This window comes from Mesoplodon bidens, assembly GCF_964165515.1.
Source record: "Mesoplodon bidens genome assembly, chromosome: 5".
Taxonomy (NCBI): Eukaryota; Metazoa; Chordata; class Mammalia; order Artiodactyla; family Ziphiidae; genus Mesoplodon; species Mesoplodon bidens.
The window spans coordinates 117,000,864-117,023,416 of NC_138161.1; the positions used below are offsets into that span (position 1 = coordinate 117,000,864).

A 22,553-nucleotide genomic window follows, 5' to 3' on the forward strand; every position below is an offset into this window, starting at 1 on the left:
GTACTTGGAGACATGAAGGAGTATGATCCTATGATTACAGTTTACCAGCCCATTATTTCAGTCTGTTCAAATGAGAAATCTTTTCACAGTAAAGCTGACATCTGATAGAAAACAGGTAACAGCTCAGTGTCTCAAGCTCTACTGCAGAGTCTATTCTCAACTGAGCAGTCTCCACTGGGATTTAGGGATAGTGGTAGGACGAAGTGTTTCTCTGAAGGCTGACAATGAATTTAGGGAGGCCCAGAACTCCTTGTTCATTTTTATTTTATTGAGTCTGTCAGCAGCACTCAGCACAACTGCCATGTGCAGCTGGGATACGGGAAAGTAAACTTTCATGCCTCAAATCTCTTTCTACTAGGTCACTTTAGAAACTTGTGTATTTATATACTTACTCTGATTTAAGTGTTTCATTGTTGCTAATAAATAGAAAACATTTAAAGCACTCTGAGGTCTGGATTCTCAGAAGCTATGGGTGGGGTACTAGCATCGTCTTTCCCTCTCTTTACATGGCCTCCTCTATGACTTTATAGTTGACATGAACTACACTGAAAGCTCTATCCACTGGTGGATTTTTACAATATATATAAACTTACTTTTTTGTTTTTCTTTTGTGCCTTTATAGCACTGGATTGGATCTTATTATATCATTAAACGTCAGTTCTTTATGGTCAAAGGCTGCTCTGCTTGGGTAGGTTGTTAGAGGCAACGAAAGAGGAGACCAAGACTTAGCAAGCGTGAATCCCCAGATCACAAGGACATTTGGTAGGAGAGTCAAGACTTGGTCCAGTGTCCCGATTCCTAGCTCAGGCTCCTGGCAAGACCCAGGACACCACACTGCGATAGACCTCCAATTAGCACACATGCCAAGTGATGTTAGTTATCATTTGACATTTACTAATAATGTCAATGGATCAGCCATTACATACACTTAACTAAAACTACCACCTTGCTGGGTTAGCTGTCTGAAACCCCCTTAGTACTGTGCAGCTTGCCTTATCTTCCCCTACAGATATCATCATGCCACAAACTTGTTCTCAAGAGCTTTTTACACATGACTCCCTCCTTCTGCCCAGTTTCTCATGTCTCAGAAATACCAGTTTAAAGTCCTAACTTTTGGACAATTATCTTGATTGTTTTTACTTGGTAAGACCCTGAATGTAAAAGTGGGGAATACTATTTTTTAGATACTTATGCTATTACTTTTTTTCTCTTAAACCTTGGAGAAAATTTTTCTTAATGCTTGTATAATTGGCTTCATTATTCTCTATATTATATATACTATCTTTTTAATATCAAAAGTACGGATTCCACTAACAGCATTGAGGAATTTAGTATACAGAATTCTGCAACTATAGAGTGAGTGGTTTATAGGAAGATCAACCATATTTAGCTAGGAAAAAACTTACCAAGATGGATAGGTTTAAATAACATATTCGTTTCTCCTTTCAATTAAACCCAACAAATCACACAAGTAGATAATTCAAACAGTTATTTTAGCAATTTTTTCCCACTCTGTATGACTCTAATAATTCTCAGTGCTGAGCAGACAGAATTTACCTTATGTTTGTAGACCAAAACTCAGATACCTCATTGACTAGAAACTTCATCCTTTATTCCTTTTATAGATATGCCATAATCTTGACTATTTCATATTAAAAATATATACTTATACAGCCTACATATACATAAAAAAATAAATACGAGACTGTAGATTTTTCATAGTCTGACTCCTAAGCCTTACCAGAAAAAAAAAAATGCTACCTTATGTATTAGAGAAATGATGGATTGTATTTCTGATACTTAATGAAATTTTGTGTAGGAGGAATGACATAAAATTGTGTATTTCTGGAGAAAATGGATATAGGCACAGGAAAACAATAATTTTAAGTCAAGCAAAGAATAAATACATGCTCAAATGTTGAAGTCAACAACCGATGAAAGGACAGAAATCCTTCAGAATCAAAATGTACGTTGAACTTGGAGGTCCACGTTGATCAGACAGAGCTCTGGCAGTGGAATCCACAGACAGACTGACTCAAAGACAGTTCGACAACTGCCAACACGATTGCTGGGAGCTCTGCCAAAGAGCCAAAGGCTGGGATTACCACCCAGTGCCTGGCATGCTAGTCCTCGTGTTTGAAGCTTTCTCTCTTAGATTTCATCCAATATTTTTGTTTGGCTCAAAAGCATCAAGGATTCACAGATTTTTTTAGATCATTAAATGTTCTTATTTTCAAGAAATGTAACATTAGTTGTAAAAGAGCACACTTTTTCTCTGGAGTGTAAAGAAAATTTTGGTAACTTGCTTTAAGTTCAAATAGAGAAATCAGTATTAAAGTCTCTTTAAATCTTTATTTTATTAGGTTACTCTTCACCCGCAAAATAAGAAATACATGTTCATAATATGAAATAATTTAGTGTTTCACTGCATCATAAACTCTTAGAAAACTGGTCCTTTTTAGAGCTCTAATGTCTTGGTCTTCACATGGCTCAAGAGGCTATACCTGGGTCAGTTGGCCCCCGGGCGCGAAGTGTGGTTATAAGGAGAAGCAGGTGCTAACTATTTCCTTGGTTACGAGGAAGTAGGTGGGCAGAACAATCTCCTGAGTTACAACAAGAGATGTGTGCTCCTGTTTCTCAGGGCAGTGTCTTTGAATTTGCCCACTGAGTTGCTAGACCATCAGGTATGTGGGGTTGTGGCCTACAGGCAATTCATCTGCTATTAGGCAAATTCTACATTACGAATTCTTAGAGTCATGTATAGAAACCAGTTTTTCACCCCACTTAAAACTATGCACATCCCACATGGAAAGCTTACCTTGGGATCGCGAAGGAACAGAGCCTTAAGAATCAGCGAGTGAACATCCCCGATGAGTGGGTAATGCATCAGAAGGCCAAGACAGGTCTGGTAGTTACTAGAGATCACTAAATAAAGGGGAAAAAAAGCAATTGAGAAGCAATGCTGTTTCAGATATCTGCATTACTAAGAGAAACAAAATTAACAACTTAGATTCAAAGAAAGCAAACCAATAACTCGACTGATTTGGACAAAAGGAAATGGGGAGAGGGGATCGTTACCAAATGGCCTTTGAAGCATCACACTGTACTAATATACTAGCACTCATCATCAGGGCGGTGTTGGAAGGAAAAGCCTCAGATATAGATATGTGTGTGCGCTTGCAACACAAATAAACTCTTAGAAGCATGCACATTTATTGCCACTTATATGGCTGTATTTAAATGTCTCTAGTTTTGCTGCTTGGAAATTAGTAACAAAAATCTTATGAATGGGAAAGAACCAGCTTAAAATTCTCATAAAATATTATGTACCCTGATTACTATGCTTCACAACTTACATATGTTACATTTATTTTTTGTATATATAAATATTACATAGTTCAAAATTAAAGAGAATATAATTTCTTCCAATTATTTGTTTTCCTAAAGGTAACAAGAAATTTAGGAAAAATATTTATGCAGCATTTCTTGGAGGAAAAGTGTCAAAATCTTCATAGATAAGCCTAACTGTGTTCCTCAGACCGTCATTTAATTTTTTTCCCCAAATCAACCTAATTATGGCTGCAATTATTAAACACATCTTTTCAGGCAGGTCTATGTAAACTACTTCATTTCTTGGCAATCCATCTGCCACTGCTGTCACAGTTGCGCCCATTAGCGACTCTTGTTTTGTAAGCCAGGCTGACGGCCTCGGCAGCATGATTGTGAACAAACTTTACAGTTGCAACTTCCTGTGGTTGTGACTGAATCCTTTTCATTAATCAGAACGGTTAGCTGAAAAATATTCTGAAGGAAAACAACTGTGACTCACTAGAAACAACGTAAGTCACAAAATAATTTTTTTGTGATCAGAAATACCCTTGACTCTTAGGTTTTTCTTTCCTTCTTCAGCTGGGAACATCCCCCTTCCCATGAACATTATGGAGAAAGGGGACAGGACTGGGCAAAATGAGTAATTATAATCTATGTAAGGAACCACTTTATCATCTTCATTTCCTTTGCTGATCTGACAGCTTGTAATTTCATACATCTGCTTTCATTTGTGAAGTACTCACTTATCCTACCCTTTTTGTTATCTGTTCAGACACTTCTTTTCTTATTTGTTCATTTTATCATATTCATATTCAGTTGCCTGTTGTCTTTTTTACTCTAGAATTCAAAAACCTAGGGTACTGAGAATAGTATAACATTTTCATGTCCAGTTTTCTTTGCGATCTAACAAATAAATAAAACTTAGATAATCAATTCATTTTCTAACTCATAAAGTTATTTTCCCCAATGCTATAATGCTTATATATTAGTAACTGACCCAGGAAGAATTCTTGTATATTTTGTAAGACAGGCAGGAGAGTTTAGTGGCAATGGTTCTGGGCTCGGGATTCAGAGATGTGGGCTTTCATCCTGGGACGCCATTTGAAAATGTTTCATAAAGTTGCCTGGAGACTCAATGACATATCTAAGTGACTGATTTATATCAGCCGCTCAAAACCGGTTGGGAGTAACCTCTCAGAGCTTGAGGTCAGTCATTGGGAAAACAACTTTCCAAAAAAAAATTTACCTGCCTACCCATTCATTCCAATAATCATTTGTTGAGTACCTAATCCATGACAGGCCCTAAGATAGGAGGCGAGGCGGAGATGAGCAAAACACAGTCCTCACCCAGGAGAAAATGAAAGTACAGAGGGCAGACATGTAACAACAAGCAGTTGTTACTACTACTACTACCTCTAAGACGATAACGAATTGTTGAAGTCTTTCCGAGACCAGGCCAGGCCCCATACCAAGAACGTTACCGGCATATCTCATTTAACTTCTATGACAATCTTATCACAGGGTACAGTTGTTATTATCCCTGTTTTACAGATGTGAAAACTGATCCTTGGAGGGATTAAATCACTTGCCCAGATCACACAGTGATTTGGTGGTAGACCAAGATTTGAAATTCAGAAGTCTAGTGGCAGGGTCAGGGCTTTGTTTTGAAAGGCCATTGTTTTGAAAAGCAAGTGACATAATGGATGCAAATAATCACTGCAAATAGAAAAGCCAATTAATGTTAGTACTCTTGTGTAGTAGTTTTAAGTAGCTTGGAAGATCAGATAAACCCAGTGTGTAAAGCAGCCTGACATAGGTAGGCGTTTATTTGGAGGGGCCAGAGCGGCAATCCTGTGTTATTACAACTTGAAAAAACGTTTGAAACTATACGAAGCTGTAAAATACATTTTACAAATACAAATAAAATACATTTTACAAAATAAGGGAAGCTAAATAACATATTAATATTCTAGTTGCATAACAAACGAAGGAGCTAATGTTCCTTCTCCTATCCATCCATCGATCCATCCATCCACCCATCCATCAATCCATCCCTCCAGTCACTGAATATCATGTACGTTTTCCGAGCATCTACAAAATCCCGTGCCAGGCAGTAGCACTAGGGATATGATGGCGAACGAGTCTGAGCTGTGAAAGGTAGCAGAACATGGCACCCTGAAGTTTGGCTACAGGGGTTCAGGACACGCCACCCCCAAATATGCCCCTTTGGTATATTGACTATTTTGAGCTGGAGAGGTTTTCTTTGAATTCCTCTTATCTTTAATTCCCTAAGTGCTCCAAAAGGAACTCAACTGTCATAAACCACTCCAGACAAACTTTGTCACAAAGATACCTTGCATCTATTCTTCTCAGGGTCCATTCATCTTTCCTAGAAATCATTTACTCTCCCCTAAGAGGCCTACAACCCCCCTCCCCTTTCTCTATTGAGGTGGTATTTAATCCTGAAATCTAAAGCCATTTCTTTGAGGGTCGCTCATTTTTCCCTGGGTATCTCCCATATGTACATGAGGTATACATGTTAATCAACTTGCCTGTTTATCTCTCAATCATTTTGTGAAAGAATCTCAGAGGAAAACCTAACTGGGTAGAGGTAAGGTTTCACCTCCCTCTTGCCCCCTGCCTTCAGATAATGCCATCTCTAATTTCTTAATGAAAACTTGTACTTCCACCTCTAATTTCTTAATGAAAACGTGCACTTTTCATTTGCAATTACATGTGCCAGTATTAAGTCCCTTTTGAATAACTGTGTCCAATTTAGCATACTTGAAAGAGAATAATATGAGCTATTTTAAAAATAAAATAGTAGAAATCTGATAGGAGAAGAATTTAGTTATGATCTTTGCAGCAAATTTTTCTTGAATTTGAAAAACTAATCCACAACACTGTTCCTTCTCTAGTGTTTATTCTATCAGAGCAGGGCAGTGACACAAGGAAAAAAAAGTGAAAGACTAAAAAAAGACTGAGTTTTGCTATCTACCTACATTTGAAATCAAGGATGTATATGCTTTATTGAGAAGATCATGTGGTTTTTATTTTTCAATTTGTTAATGTGATGTATCACACTGATTAACTTGAAGATATTGAAAAATCCTTGCATCCCTGGGATAAATCTCTCTTGATCATGGTGTCTGGTCCTTTTAATGTATTGTTGGATTTGGTTTGCTAGTATTTTGTTGAGGATTTTCGCGTCCATGCTCATCAGTGATATTGGCCTATAATTTTCTTTTTTTGTGGAATCTTTGTCTGGTTTTGGTATCAGGGTGATGGTGGCCCCATACAATGAGCTTGGAAGTGTTCCTTCCTCTGCAGTTTTTTGGAATAGTTTCAGAAGGACAGGTGTTAACTCTTGCACAAAAGGATGCACACAAGGATGTATATGCTTTTAAAATAAAGTACTAAAGCCACACTCTGAAGCGCTTATTTAGGGAAGGTTAAGACAAAGGCGAGCGGCGTTTAGGAAAACCTATGGAATCTGAAATCAGACGATCTAGATTAGATCTAGATCAGAAGGCTGGCTAGTCATTTACTGTGGGTGTGAATTTAGGCAAGCTGCTTAGCTTCACTAAACCTTACTTCTCTCATTTATAAAAAGCATTTACTCTATCTGTAGGGATTCTGTAAGAACGGCACGGAAGTGAGGCCATGTGCTTCCCCATCTTGCTTGACTCTTGTTAAATAAATAGCACTCCCACCACGTGAAGCAGAGCTGACTTTGCTGCCTCTACCTTTAAATCAGTGGTCCCCAACCTTTCTGGCACCAGGGACCGGTTTTGTGGAAGACAATTTTTCCACGGATGGGGGCGGGGGTGGGGGAGGGATGGTTCGGGCGGTACTGCGAGTGATGGGGAGCGATGGGGGGCGATGGGGGGCGATGGGGAGTGATGGGGGAGATGGGGGGCGATGGGGGGAGATGGGGGGCGATGGGGAGCGATGGGGGGTGATGAGGAGCGATGGGGGGGTGATGGGGAGCGATGGGGGAAATGGGGAGCAATGGGGGGAAATGGGGAGCGATGGGCGATGGGGAGCGATGGGGGGCGATGGGGAGCGATGGGGGAAAATGGGGAGCGATGGGGAGCAGCAGATGAGGCTTCGCTCACTCGCGTGCCGCTCACCTCCTGCTCCTAACAGGTGGTGGACCTGTACAGGGGTTGGGGGGCCCTGCTTTAAATGGCCTACAACTGTTCTGGAGTGGTCTAAGGGAGTTGGTTTAAATAGTTTCTCCAAACCAATACCGTATGCTAAGACATATATATGGAATCTAAAAAAAACAATGGTTCTGAAGAACCTAGGGGCAGGACAGGAATAAAGATGCAGACCTACTAGAGAATGGACTTCAGGATATGGGGAGGGGGAAGGGTAAGCTGTGACAAAGTGAGAGAGTGGCATGGACATATATACACTACCAAACGTAAAATAGATAGCTAGTGGGAAGCAACCACATAGCACAGGGAGATCAGCTAGGTGCTTTGTGACCACCTAGAGGGGTGGGATAGGGAGGGTGGGAGGGAGACGCAAGACGGAAGAGATATGGGGATGTATGTAGACGAATAGCTGATTCACTCTGTTATAAAGCAGAAACTAACACACCATTGTAAAGCAATTATACTCCAATAAAGATGTTAAAAATAAATTAAAGAATAAAATAAATAAATTTCTCCAGTAGTAACAAACAAAAAAATAACGAGCTCAGTAAAGACAACCAGAGATGTGATTGTTCTGAGAAAGTTTAAAGCAATGGGACCATTAGCTTAAGTTTGAGTCAGAGTTAAACTATACTTACAACTGGAACATTTTGAAGTGAAACACTAGTCAAATTATTTATTTCATATTTAGATATACCTTCTCAAGGTAACAAGATGGACTGAGAACAACTACCATCTCTAACATGTTAAAAAAAAAAGTCAGTAAGCACGTATAATGTGCATACAATTTGCCATATACAACCACACCCCAGCACTGAAACTCAACCCTCCACCCACCTCCATGTCACTCTTCATCTCTCCCACGTGAAGTTGTATCAAAATTTTGGTTAGAACAATTTCTTCAGTTTTCATTTTTATAACCAGGCAAATGTTATCACAGCTGAACAACACAGTATATCATGACTACTCTTCCTTTCTTGTACAGCCTCGTTCCTTTCCTGGAATTTATAACTGCCTGCTTTTTCATTTGCTTTGCTGTGTATATTTTTAACAGTAATTTAATCTTAAATGCTCCCCTAGTCATATAAATCTCCCCTTAATACTTTTTAAAAATTTAGATGTTTTGTCAATTTCCTTTTTTTTTTTTTTAGGAAATTGCTCATGAGGCCTCTGGCCTGCTCCCTGACCCTGAGGATGTCCTTTACCTCTTGCATGTGTTGTATCCTTATTTCCTAGAGTACCTACCTGCTTCTTTCTTGCTTTTCTCCCTCATTTTGGTGGAGCCCATCTCTCCAAAAGCTTTATGCTCAGCACATGAATTTTTTGAAAACTTCTCTGTTTGAAAGATTTTATTTTGACATTAATTAATAGTTTGGTTAGGTACAGAATTCTAGGTTGGAAATACTTTTCCCTGAGATTGTTGGGAGCATTGCTCCTGAGCTTCCTGGCTTCCAGTTGAAAAGCCTCAAACCATTCCAATTCCTAATCCTTTCTGTGATCTGTTTTCTCTTCTCTTCCCCCACATTGTTCTGTAGATTGATGATGAATATACCTTGGTTTGCACCTGTTTTCATACATTAACAGGCCCTTTCAATTTAGAAACTCATGTTCCTTTGTTGAACTAGAAATTTCTCTTTGTTCCTTTGATGATTTTCTCCCTCCCGTTTTATTTTGTTTATTTTGTGTGTCTTATTCCTTCCTTCCCCCATCCCTCCCTCCTTTTCTTCTTCTTCTTCTTCTTCTTTTTTTTTTTTTTTTATAAGAAATCATGATAGCTAGATGTTGGATTTCCTGGCCTGGTCCTTTAATTTTCTTTCTTGCTTTCTCACGGTTTTATGTGCTTCTTTCTGGGACACTTTTTCAATTTTATATTCCAACCACCTATTTCCATGATACTTTGTTTTTCAGTTACACTTTTCCCTTTGAATGATGTATTTCCCAGCTCTCTGAGAAGTTTTCTCCTCCCTGCACAGTCTCTGTGGCCTCCAAGTTGCTTTTCTCTTGGTTGCTTGTTTAGATCTCTGCTTTCATGTTGACGCTCTCCTCAATCATATGGTGGTTTGGGGCTACCTGCTCGTGTGGAGGAGTGGGGCAGTACAAAGGCATCTTGAAGACAGCTGTGTGCGCATAGCTGGGTGGGTTTGTGAATGCTGGGGGTTGACACAGGTCACGCTTGGGCCACCCCAAGCCTTTTCTCTTGTGCTGACTAGATTCCCTCAAAGATTCTTCCAAACTCTTCCCGGAGGGAGACAGTCTAGCTTCAATGTCCTGAGAAAGAAGACTGGCGGCGGTTCAACAGTCACTGAAATTGCCTGAGTCCCAGGTCCAAAGACCCTCCACTTTACCGTCCACAGAGGAAAAATCCTGAAGGTACAGTTGGAGATCTGGGTGTAACTGTTTCTTAAATAGACTTTCAACCAGTTCTCATTTTTTAGTCTTAACTCCTTCCCCCCCCCACCACCAATTTCCAGAAGTACCCAGCACTGCCAATTTCTATACTTTTAAGAATTCTATGGGTTATTTCTTGGCTTTCTCCATTATCAATTTTGTATTTAGCTTTCTTGGATCTGATAAGTCAGTTATCACTCACCCATCTGTTTTGCTGCTTCCAAAACTACCCTAATTGTCTCCTTCCTAATTCTCTGTGTCCTATGGGTTGATGCTATTTCAATGGGGTTTTAGGAGCAATGGAGGTAAATGCAGGACCTTAATATAACATCTCATATCTGATATCCTTATCACTTTAATGACATTTCTACTGAGCACCTGGGCAGGTGGATTAAAGGGAAAGAAGAATCTAGGTGGGGAGGCAATTGGGTGGAGAAATGGGGAAATAAGTAGTCAGGAAGCAAAGATCACCATCTTCCTTTCTCTGTGCAACAGATAGAATGGCCCCAGTCACCCTGCAGGACTATTCACTTTCTCCTTTGGCAGCAACACATGGACATGGAAGCTTGAGTATTCCTGGGTAAAATTCCAGTGACACATGTAATTTTGCTGGCTTTTGCCCATAAAAGGTATCCTAGGGTTCCTGAATCCATCTGTCATATTGCTTTCCAGGGCAACAGAAAACTGTGGAATGGGAGTAAGTGTGTGGAAGGGTAAGATTACGGTACAGGAGATAAGCCACTTCTTCCCCTTTATAGAAGGTCAGGGTGGGGTATCAACTATTAATTTTGAACATGGAATAGAATTTCAGCAGGAAAATAATTCTCTTCTCATATCTCTATTTCTAGAGTTGTATAAATTAAAATTCTTTTGAGGCAAAAAATAGACATTAAAAAGACAATATGACACAGTAGAAGGGGCAAAATCCAAAACACTGACACCACCAATGCTGGTGTCGATGTGAAGCAACAAGAATTTTCATGCATTTCTGGTGGGAATGCAGAGTGGTACAGCCATACTGAAAGGCAGTTGTGTGTGATTTTTCAGGCCTGACCATAGGCAATTAGAAAGGTATGATAGTTAATTTTATGCTTTCAACTCGACTGGCCTAAAGGATGCCCAGATAGCTGGTAAACATGATTTCTGGGTGTGTCTGTGAGTGTGCGACTGGAAGAGATGAGCACTGGATTCAGCAGACTTGAGTGAAGAGATCCACCCTTGTCAATAAGTGGGCATCGCCCAATCCGCTGGGAGCCCAAAGGGAACAAAAAGGCCAAGGAAGGGTGAATTCTCTCTCTCTTTGGGCTATGATGTCCTGGATATTGGAGTTCCTGGTTCTCAGGCCTTTGGATTCTGGGACTTAAACCATCAGCCCCCTGGTTCTCAGGCCTTCAGACTTGGACTGAATTATGCCACTAGCTTTCCTGGTTCCCAGCTTACAGACAGCTGACTGTGGGGCTTCCAGGCCTCCAGAACTGTGTGAGCCGAATCCTATAAGAAATCTCCTCTTCTCTTTCTCCCTCTCTATATTCTACTGGTTCTTTTTCTTTGAAGAAGCCTAATACCAAAGGCTTTCCCTGACAGGTCTCACAGGGAAGAACTGCCCTCCCCACTCCAGACTTGGTGCACAGCCAGCACCTTGCACCCTCTGAACGGAGCTGCAGTCAAGGTCTCAGGCCAACTCATCGGGCATGATCTTCCACATACTTGTATTCCAAGCCCCGGTGCCTTCATTCGTAGATCTCTTTATCTGAGGCCTTGGGCAGTGGTCCTCGTCAGGTGGAGGCATAGGAAGAAACCGTGAAGACGCCTTCCCTCGTGTGACTTAGTAGCCAGTATTCTTCCACCCCTCGCCTTTCCGCCTCACCTCCAGCCCTCTGACACCGCCACCATCTCAGGGTCCATAAGACTGCCAGGCTTTTTCGCTCAGGGCTCCCTCAACAGTGAGAAGACCGCACATCTGTGCTGATCACCTGGCCCTCAACCAGTGTGCCATTTCACGGGTGAAATGGAACACAGGCTTTGGCGTTTTCTCCAGGTTTTGACCCCTGCTTATTATACCACCACAGTAAGTGACTAAAGGCTTAACTCTTCCACCTTTGACTTGTTGCTTTAATTGGCTACTCCGATACCTAGAAGCTCGGCTCTCTCTCGTGCCCAGCTCGGCTGAGCTCCTGACGTTTACCATACGATCCAGCAGTCAGTTGTGCTCCTTGGTATTTACCCAAATGAGATGAAAATTTATGTCCTGTACACAAAAACTTGCACACTGATATTTACAGTGGCCTTATTCATAGCTGACAAAAATCAGAAGCAACCAAGGTGTCCTTCAGTAGGTGAGTGGATAAATAAACTGTGGTACATCCAGACCATGGAATAGTATTCTCTGCTAAAAAGAAATGAGCTATCAAGACCTGAAAGACATGTAGAAAATTTAGATGCCATATTACTAAGTGAAAGAAGCTAATCTGGGGCTTCCCTCGTGGCGCAGTCGTTGAGAGTCCACCTGCCGATGCAGGAGACACGGGTTTGTGCCCCGGTCCGGGAGGATCCCACATGCTGCTGAGCGGCTGGGCCCGTGAACCATGGCTGCTGAGCCTGCGCGTCCGGAGCCTGTGCTCCGCAACGGGAGAGGCCACAACAGTGAGAGGCCCGCGTACCGCAAAAAAAAAAAAAAGAAGCTAATCTGAAAAGGCTACATACCGTATGATTCAACTATATTTCAATCTGGAAAAGGTAACACTATGTAGACAATAAAAAGATCAGTGGTTGTCACGGGTTAGAGGGGAGAGAGGGATGAATAGGTGGAGCACAGAGGATTTTTAGGGCAGGCAAACTACTCTGTATGATATACAGGGGTGGATACATGTCATTATACATTTGTCCAAGCCCACAGAGTGTCTAACACCAAGAGTGAACTATAAAGTAAACCATGGGAGGGATACACAAGAGAGAAGAGATATGGGAACATATGTATATGTATAACTGATCCACTTTGTTATAAAGCAGAAACTAACACACCATTGTAAAGCAACTATACTCCAATAAAGATGTTAAAAATAAATAAATAAAGTAAACCATGGACTTGGGTGATGATGCTGTGTCAGTGTAGGTTCATCGACTGTAACGAATGGACTGCCGTGGTGAGGGATGCTGATGGTACAGTGGGCAGTGTGTATGTGGGCGTGGAGGCAGATGGAAAGTTCTCTGTACTTTCCACTCAATTTTCCTGTGAGCCAGAAGTTCTCCAAAAAATAGCCTGTTTTATTAAAGAAAATCTAAACATAAAAAAAAAAAAGACAACGTGCTATTCTGGTACATCAGCCTAAAAACATAAAGTAATATAAATGGTACACGTATAACCCAAAGGGTATATTAATATCTACATCTGAGATGGTCATAAAAATAACTGACAATATTTAATGTCTGAGAGGAAAGAGAGCTGGCAGTCAGGAACTGTTTAAACATTCCTTCAAAAATAAGACCCCCAGTTTGTGTTTTGATAAACTATGTGGCACATCACTGTGTGATTTGGGAGAGTCTTTATTCCTAGTCCCTGAGGTTGGGTAAAGCTTTTCCAGACAAGACAAATACATTCAATTTATAGTTGAAATTACTGCATTTTGACATCAGTATAATGTTGAACATGCTCTTAACGAGAAAACAGAGAAACAGAAATTCTGGGGTAGGACAGATGGAAATACTGGCAGATAGACAGATAATGGCTGAGGAGTAAGGGGAGATCTAAAATGAAATAAGAAGGAGCAATGTTTTAAACCACAAAGAGGACATAACTGCCATACCAGGCAGGACTGAGAAATGACTAAGGAGACCCCTACAGAAAACCTAGGAAAATTACAGTGCAGTACCGTGTTGATGCTGGCTGAAAAAACAAGGCAGGAAGTGGACAGAAGTGCCAAAAAGAAACATTTCCATTTACAAAGTGTTCAGACAGAAAGTCAAGTAAAAGAGACAATAAACATTTGTAAGATGGTTAGGAAAATCTACTGTTAAATGGATTTGATTATAGTGTTTTAGCTATTAATACAATTTACATGACAAGTAAAAGGTATGTTACTTTGTAAATTAGAGAAAATGTTTTTCTTTGATACTAGTAAAAAACAAAATAAAAATTTAAATAAATAAAAGATAAGAAGCAAAAATTGAGATACTTAATTTAAAAGTAGACGATGTTTTCTTTACAAAAGCTACGTTGAAAAGAGCTTCTGGCACCTGTCCTTTCAGCAATGATGGCACACGAATCCACACCCTCACCCCAGGTCTCTAGAGCGCCCTTCTGTCTGAGATCACCCCCAGTACTAACCGAGCACGAGAGGAGCTTCAAATGCTTTGAGGGGCAGGGAAGAACTGTAACATCGGCCCTGGTCCTGAGGAGCTGACAGTCTAGTTGAGAAAACAAGGCACACACTCACAGGAAAGAACAATATAAGACAGAGTGTAATCAAGGGCTACGTTGAGTGGCATTGATTAAAATCTTATAGGACTGTAAAAGCAAGAGATCAATGAGGGTTAGACTAATCAGGGAAGGTTGGGGGGGGGGCGGGGAAGCTACTTTGCCCGAGGCGTGAAAACAGGAGCAAAATTTAGGTAGGTAAGGCCAGGGGAAGGAGGGGACCACATGAGTGACTTACAGTATGAAGTCAGTCATTAAAAAAAGTGTGAGAAGAGCAGGGCGATTTTAAACTATTATAGGAGTAATAATATGATTATATTATAGGAGTATAATATGATTATATTTCCTTATCTCCTAACCTTTATTTTTGCATGTAATCTTTTTCTTTTTTTTAACATCTTTATTGGAGTATAATTGCTTTACAATGATGTGTTAGTTTCTGCCGTATAACAAAGTGAATCATCTATACATATACATATATCCCCATATCTCTTCCCTCTTGCATCTCCCTCCCTCCCACCCTCCCTATCCCACCCTTCTAGGTGGTCACAAAGCACCTAGCTGATCTCCCTGTGCTATGTGGCTGCTTCCCACTAGCTATCGGTCTTACATTTGGTAGTGTATATATGTCCATGCCACTCTCTCACTTTGTCCTAGCTTACCCTTCCCCCTCCCCATGTCCTCAAGTCCATTCTCTAGTAGGTCTGCGCCTTTATTCCTGTCCAGCCCCTAGGTTCTTCATGACCATATTTTTTCTTTTTTAGATTCCATATATACGTGTTAGCATACGGTATTTGTTTTCTTCTTTCTGACTTACTTCACTCTGTATGACAGACTCTAGGTCCATTCACCTCACTACAAATAACTCAATTTCATTTCTTTTTAAGGCTGAGTAATATTCCATTGTATATATGTACCACATCTTCTTTATCCATTCATCTGTCGATGGACACTTAGGTTGCTTCCATGTCCTAACTATTGTAAATAGAGCTGTAGTGAACATTGTGGTACATGACTCTTTTTGAATTATGGTTGTCTCAGGGTATATGCCCAGTAGTGGGATTGCTGGGCTGTATGGTGGTTCTATTTTGTTTTTTAAGGAACCTCCATACTGTTCTCCATAGTGGCTGTATCAGTTTACACTCCCACCAACAGTGCAAGAGGGTTCCCTTTTCTCCACACCCTCTCCAGCATTTATTGTTTGTAGATCTTTTGATGATGGCCATTCTGACTGGTGTGAGGTGATACCTCATTTTAGTTTTGATTTGCATTTCTCTAATGATTAATGATGTTGAGCATCCTTTCATGTATTTGTTGGCTATCTGTATATCTTCTTTGGAGAAATGTCTATTTAGGTCTTCTGCCCATTTTTGGATTGGGTTGTTTTTTTTTTTTGATATTGAGCTGCATGAGCTGCTTGTAAATTTTGGAGATTAATCCTTTGTCAGTTGCTTCATTTGCAAATATTTTCTCCCATTCTGAGGGTTGTCTTTTGGTATTGTTTACGGTTTCCTTTGCTGTGCAAAAGCTTTGAAGTTTCATTAGGTCCCACTTGTTTATCTTTGTTTTTATTTCCATTTCTCTAGGAGGTGGGTCAAAAAGGGTCTTGCTGTGATTTATGTCATAGAGTGTTCTGCATATGTTTTCCTCTAAGAGTTTGATAGTGTCTGGCCTTACGTTTAGGTCTTTAATCCATTTTGGGTTTATTTTTGTGTATGGTGTTAGGGAGTGTCCTAATTTCATTCTTTTCCATGTAGCTGTCCAGTTTTCCTAGCACCACTTATTGAAGAGGCTGCCTTTTCTCCATTGTATATCTTGCCTCCTTTATCAAAAATAAGGTGACCATATGTGCGTGGCGTTATCTCTGGGCTTTCTATCCTGTTCCATTGATCTATATTTCTGTTTTTGTGCCAGTACCATACTGTCTTGATTACTGCAGCTCTGTAGTATAGTCTGAAGCCAGGGAGCCTGATTCCTCCAGCTCTGTTTTTCTTTCTCAAGATTGCTTTGGCTATTCGGGGTCTTCTGTGTTTCCATACAAATTGTGAAATTTTTTTGTTCTAGTTCTGTGAAAAATTTGCATGTAATCTTAATCCACATAATCCAGCAAAGAATCCACAAAGCACTTCTTACAACACATAAGAAAATAAAAATGTTTCTAGTTTGATTAAAATATTTGGGAATAATCTATTTATAATAATTCTGCTCTGTACCTTTGGAAAAGTGAAAGTTTTGTTTGAAGAGTAGCCATTTGACATTCATTTCAAAGGTTAAATTTTAAAATCTGTATAGGTAATGTTTGTATTGCTTTTTTTTCCAATGTGAAATTTTACTTTTACTTAATAAAATCATGGCAGGGTTTGAGGGATGTTAAAGGTGATGTGAGCACCAGTCCGCCTGACATCAGCCCGGTGACCTAGACCTCGTTTCCTAACCTCTCAACACGGAGGTTGGGCTCCATTTCTGAGGCCTCATAAAGAACATGCTGTTTCTATGAAATTTATTAAGTGGTTGAATATTATACTTGGATGACTGAATTACTTTCAAAGAGAATGAAAGCTTTCTTCAAGGTGAATAAAGAAACTTATACGAATACTTTTGTTAAAAATTAAATATGAGATGCTGATGGTGGACTGGGTAGAATGAGAACTAAGCAAGGACACTGGGATCTAACCCCACAGACTGAGTGTGATTGTTTTCAATCACTTAACTGCCAAGGGCACTGTATTAGTTTGCTAGGGCTGCTGTAACAAAGTACCAAAAGATGGACCGTGGAAAACAACAGAAATGTATTGTCTAACAGTTCTGGAGTCTGAAAGTCCGAAATCAAGGTCTTGGCAGGGCCATGGTCCCTCTTACATCTGTAGGAAAGAATCCTTCCTGCCTCTTCTAGCTTCTAGTGTTGGCAGGGTTTGCTCCTTCTGAGAGCCTCTGAGGGACAATCTGTTCTATGCCCTTCTCACAGCTTCTGGGGACAGCTGGAAATCCTTGCCATTCCTTGGCTTATAGACGCATCACTTCAGTCTCTGCCCTGCCTTCATATGGCATTATTCTCCCCATGTGTCCTCACACTGTCTTCTCTCTATGCACGTCTGTGTCCAAATTTTCGTCTTCTTACAAGGACACCAGTCATATTGCATCAGAGGCCCCCCACTCCAGTAGGACGTCCTCTTAACTACTTACATCTGCAACAATCTATCTCCAACTAAGGTCATACTCTGAAGTACTAGGGGTTAGGTCTTCAACATATCTTTTTGGATTGAATACACAATTCAGTTCATAACAGGCCTCATTACCTGAGCCTGTAAAATCAGGATTTTGGACTAGATGTGGTGGATCTGGACTGTTTTTTGGGTGACATATTCCTTTGAGACGATGATGAAGGTTAGACACCCTTGACTCAGGGCAACGCACACCTACTGGATATTCTGCACAGCATCAAGATGAAGCCCTCCATTGAACCCCTAGGAAGCAGGGGCCCCAGGTAAGGAGTGCCGTCACTGAAGGAAGGTTCTTTAGTTTCCGCAACAGCAACATTCCTTGAGCTACAAATACATCACCTATAGCTCCAAGTGAGCACAAGTCATGTCCAGAGACTTGTACAGTGGTGCTCGGTTAAAACTTTTTGAGCTTGAAGACGACTGGGTGTAATGGAACATCAGCATTCTGGATGCCCCAGTCGGGGCATCATGAGTCAGAATCCATGGAGATGGAATAAAAACTCGACACCAGTGTTCCATTTGGAACGCACAGGGTGGCAAATTACCCACCTTCCTCTTGTTCTTGGCCCCGGCCTAAGATGCGGGCTCATCTGATCAGTACTGCCCTCCCATGTGTTCTGCCAAATCCTGTTCTGTGTCTTCTTCCTGCTACTCTGCCCCCTCCCAATCCTCTCTGAGGAACAACGCCTTCCCCTTTGAGCCTTGCCCTCCCGACCACCGCTGCCTCTGCAACCTCCAGGGGTGATGGTGGGGGGCAGCTCGCTCCCTGATTCTGTCTGTGAGCCATTGCTTCCTCTCATTCCATAAAGATCCCTCTTCCTCTGAAGGTCATGCCATGTATCTATACTTCCATCCTTCCCCTTCGTTAGTGTCATAGAGACACCAGGATGGCCAGCAAAGAGCAGGCACTCAATAAATACTGGTTGAATGGTGGATGCTTTGAATAAATGATTCACTGAATAAAAGTTGTTTCCTTGGTCACTCTTCTGCATTTATGGGATGCTTCCACTGTTGGCCTCACTGTGCTTCTTCTATACCTTCTCCTATCATGATTCTCGATGAAGTGTCCCTGGAGGACCAAACAAAAAGCCCAGCTCCTTCCCAATCCCTTGATCTCCTCAGTGACCTCCTTCCCCCCTTTACTGACTTTGACCACCCTGGTCACACCGAGAACTGCTCCACATCCTCTCGTTTGACCACAACCTCTGATGCTTTCAGCTCTTGCATGTTCCCTGTAAATCCCTTGATATTCTGATTTTGCAGCAGTCTCTTCCTGGCCATGCTTCTCTCCCTACACATCTTGAACCTCTCTCTTAAGATGTACTCAATGCCCCCCATCTCCTGCCTCCTTTCAGCCGGACGTGGGCCTCACTTGAAGCCTGAATCGCTCTCTGCCTCTTTGGGTCTTGTCCAGTGAACATCACCGGGTGCCACTGCCCACGTGTCTCTGCAGGCTCTTCAACAGCTCGCGGGCTCACGCTTGGTCTTGGGCAGCCACCTCCGCAGCACTTCCCAGTCACTCCCCTCAAGCCCTGCCCTGCCCCATTCACAGCAGACAGCCTGGCCTCGTCCCTTATCAGGCACCTTCTCCTAGAAAACGGTCTACTTCTGAAACCTGCCTGGTGCCTCCTTCCACAGGACTCCCGACCTCACGCCACTGCCTAGTCTAGGCCCTTGTTTCTTCAATTATTTCACTCAAAAAATATGTGTCAGGAGGATTACTATGCACTGGGCCCTGTTCTAGATGCTGGGATACAGTAGGCAAACCAAGACAGACAAAATCCTATCTCTCACTGGCGGGTAGAAGAGTGGGTGTGAAGAACAAATCATAAATAGTACAAACTTCAAATAAACAGGATAATTCAACTTTTCATAAATCCTACTCACAGAACAGGAGGGAAAAACTAGCGCTGACCCTTGAAGGAGGAGCTCAGACTCTGGTCTGAGAAAGAAATTCTCTGCAGCTCTCCCACCTCCAGGTGCCCTGTTTCCCTCTACAGGAAGCCATCAAACCTTCCTGGTCCCCACACCGACCTCTAGTTACATCTTTCTTCTTCCCTTCCCTGTTGACTTTCTTTAAAGATTACTCTGCACATGCTCTCTCTGCATTCTTTCTTTTTTATTTAGTTGACTTTTAGTTGAAAATGTAATGTGTACATAAAATAACAACAAAAACTGTAGAAAAGGCTATTGTAGTTCTGAGCTGTCCAGTTACCCTTCAACCTACCATAATCCAGCTTCTGCTCCCCCAGTCTGCTGAATCCACCTCGGTAAGGTCTCCAACGACTGTCCCTCCACAGGTGGACCTTTCCAGCCTTACCTTACTGTACCTCAGCACTCCTGACCCCTGTTACTTCCCTTGCTCATATAACAGCTTTGTGAGGTTACAACACAAGCTCTTCCTTCTCTGGTGCCTCTTAAATACTGATGTTAAATACCTTTGCCACCTTCTCTTTCTGTAAGCACCCACCTTAGCTAGACTGACCATATAATTCTTATGATCTCTATGGGATGCCTCTGAGAGTGAAAGAAGGCAGTAAGAATAACTATTACTCTTGATTAGCAAGTGTAAACTGAGACTGTTCCATATAAACTGGGATATATGGTCCCTCTATTCTTGGGAGATCACATCCACTGTTGTGGCTTTAACGAACACGTACCTATTCACCATTTGCAAAAATAAATCTGTAGCCTTGACACTGACAGTGAGCTTTATTTTCCAATCTTCAGGTACTGATTTCTTACAGACATCTCAAATTCAGCATGGCCCAAACTCAATCATACCCATTCCCCAAACCTGCTAACCCTTCTCTTTCCTCTCCAGGTTGTACAGATTACTCAGCTCTCCAAGCCGGGGCTCATGAGGGAGAACTTCCTGTTCTCTTTCACCCACTCAATTTAATCCCCAAGACATGCTGACTTTAGTTCTGAAGATTTCTTCAATCCACTGTTTTTCCCTTGGACTATGGTCATAACTTTTTATCTGATGTCCCTGCTCCAGTCTTGTCTGCTTCAAGTCTATTTCCACACAGCTTACAGTGACCTAACACTGCCCGCACTGCTGCTTTGCACCTTTCAGCAGTTTCCTGTCACCTCCGGGATAAGGACTCTCATTGCGATCTCATTCTCTTGACGCCTTCAGCCTCATAACCTGCTAGTCACTCTCCCTTTGCACCCTCAGGATACCAGACAGTCGTAGAAACACACATTCACCACTCCCCATTAAGCTGACTCTCTTACTCCCTAGCTTCTTTGCTCATGCTGTTCCTTCCACCTGGAACGCAGATCCCTTATTTTGCTCGCCAACACCTACAGCGTTTTCTCTAGTCACACAGCCTGCCCAGAGGGGAGCTCGGTGCTCCTTCTGTAAACTTTCATGCTGCCCATCCATGCCTCAGCCACAGTTCCAGACACATCAGTTTGAAATTAATGATGTCAGTCTTTCCTACTAGTTGGCAAACTTCCTGAGGACAGGGGCAGTGCCCCTTAAATACTTAATAAATAGTCATCCTAGTTTTAGGAAATCTCAACCACTGTTATGGATTTAAATAAGCAAGTTTAAATAACTTGGACTTCATATTGAAATAAACAACTTCATCACTCCTGCATTTTTTCACTTTTGCCTATGTTTTTTATAAGGTCATCAGAGCAGGGATTAAAAATGTACAAAGGTTTCAGCTGCCAAAAACTGCAAGTTTTATTAAATTAATTTTTAAGAGTAGATCTTAGCATAGGAAACAGGGTGATTAAATTAAAAATATAGTTGTGATGCACCAAAGTAAGAAAAGAGTAAATATTCAAATGTTTAAGACTACAGAAAATCAGAATACGTTTCGATAGTGGTTTGACTTGGAAAATTTTGTGAAAATATTATCCAAAAGCATTTTAAAAAATAAAAGCAGCTTCTCATTCCTTTTGTTTTTTATTACTTACATTTTATAAAAATCATACCATTTTAAAATGGGAGATTAGCATTAAATATTCTAAAATCTATCAAGAGTATCCCTCAAATCTACCCAAACATTCCTCTCTACTTTCCAGATGTTTCCTCTTATGATTTCCATGTTCTTCTCGGTTTAGCTCTGACTCAAGAAAGAAGGAACTTTTCACTTTGTATGTCAATACCCAAACTATCTGACCTTCAAGGAACAGAAGAAAACAACAAGTTTTGGAAAAAATGTGGTCTCCTGTCACTTACTCATTCAAGTAATTTGGGGGGAATTTAAAAAGTATAATCTAAAATTTAAAGAACATTATTAGTGTTACCAGAGGCATAACAACAGCATCTGGCACAACTGACATTTAATGAACAAAGAAAGAGAACCACACAGCAATTTAACAGTCAAGATTATGAATGACTCCAAATAGTTTATGTTCTTCTGACAAAGTCCTACTCTTATGGTAGTTTTTTATTTCCTACTTCATCATCCCTTTGTGCAATCTTTCCTAATTTTATTTTGGCTTACAAATCTGGTTTTGTGAACTGTGGTTATTTTTTTGAGAAGGAAAACAATTTGAGGTATTTTGAAATTTAAAACATGCTTTGCTATTTTCTTCAAGCGGAGGATTATCGGACCATTCCAAAGGGTTAGGCACTGGCTTTCCAGCTCGGCAAGCACCCTAAGGTAGATCTGATGAGGTGGGAATACATCTTGCCATCTGACACTCCACTGAGAAATACATTTGGCCAAAATACAACTAAGAAGAAGTTAAAAGATCTTTAAATGTAATATTTAACTTTTAGTGGCAAGTTGTAGATACTATATATAAAAACAGCTCCAAGCTCCTGATAAATATTCCTGAATACTCCCTACCTGTCAGAAGGTGGAGCTCTAAACATATCTGAAATACTGGCTTTTTATATGTATGTTTCACAAGTGTGTGTAATGACGAGATTAAAGCAGGAGTAAAGTCTTTAGAAAAAGGGTTCTGAAGAATATTCCAATTCTCTCAATATAAAATCACCCACATCTCCCAATATGTACATGGTTAACTAACAGAAAGCATATTTAGTATGTTCCTTTGAAACTTCAATAT

The 22,553-nt window shown here is 40.9% G+C and overlaps 1 protein-coding gene across 3 annotated transcripts in view; it reads right to left on the reverse strand.

Annotated features, from left to right (window-relative positions):
* Nucleotides 1–22,553, reverse strand: part of TBC1D5 (TBC1 domain family member 5) — a 558,005-nt gene that overhangs the window by 135,000 nt on the left and 400,452 nt on the right. For all 3 annotated transcript variants that reach the window (XM_081234126.1, XM_081234127.1, XM_081234125.1), the window contains one exon: nucleotides 2,819–2,925. In XM_081234126.1, coding sequence (XP_081090252.1) covers nucleotides 2,819–2,925 — 107 coding nt within the window. The remainder of the gene's footprint in view (nucleotides 1–2,818; nucleotides 2,926–22,553) is intronic.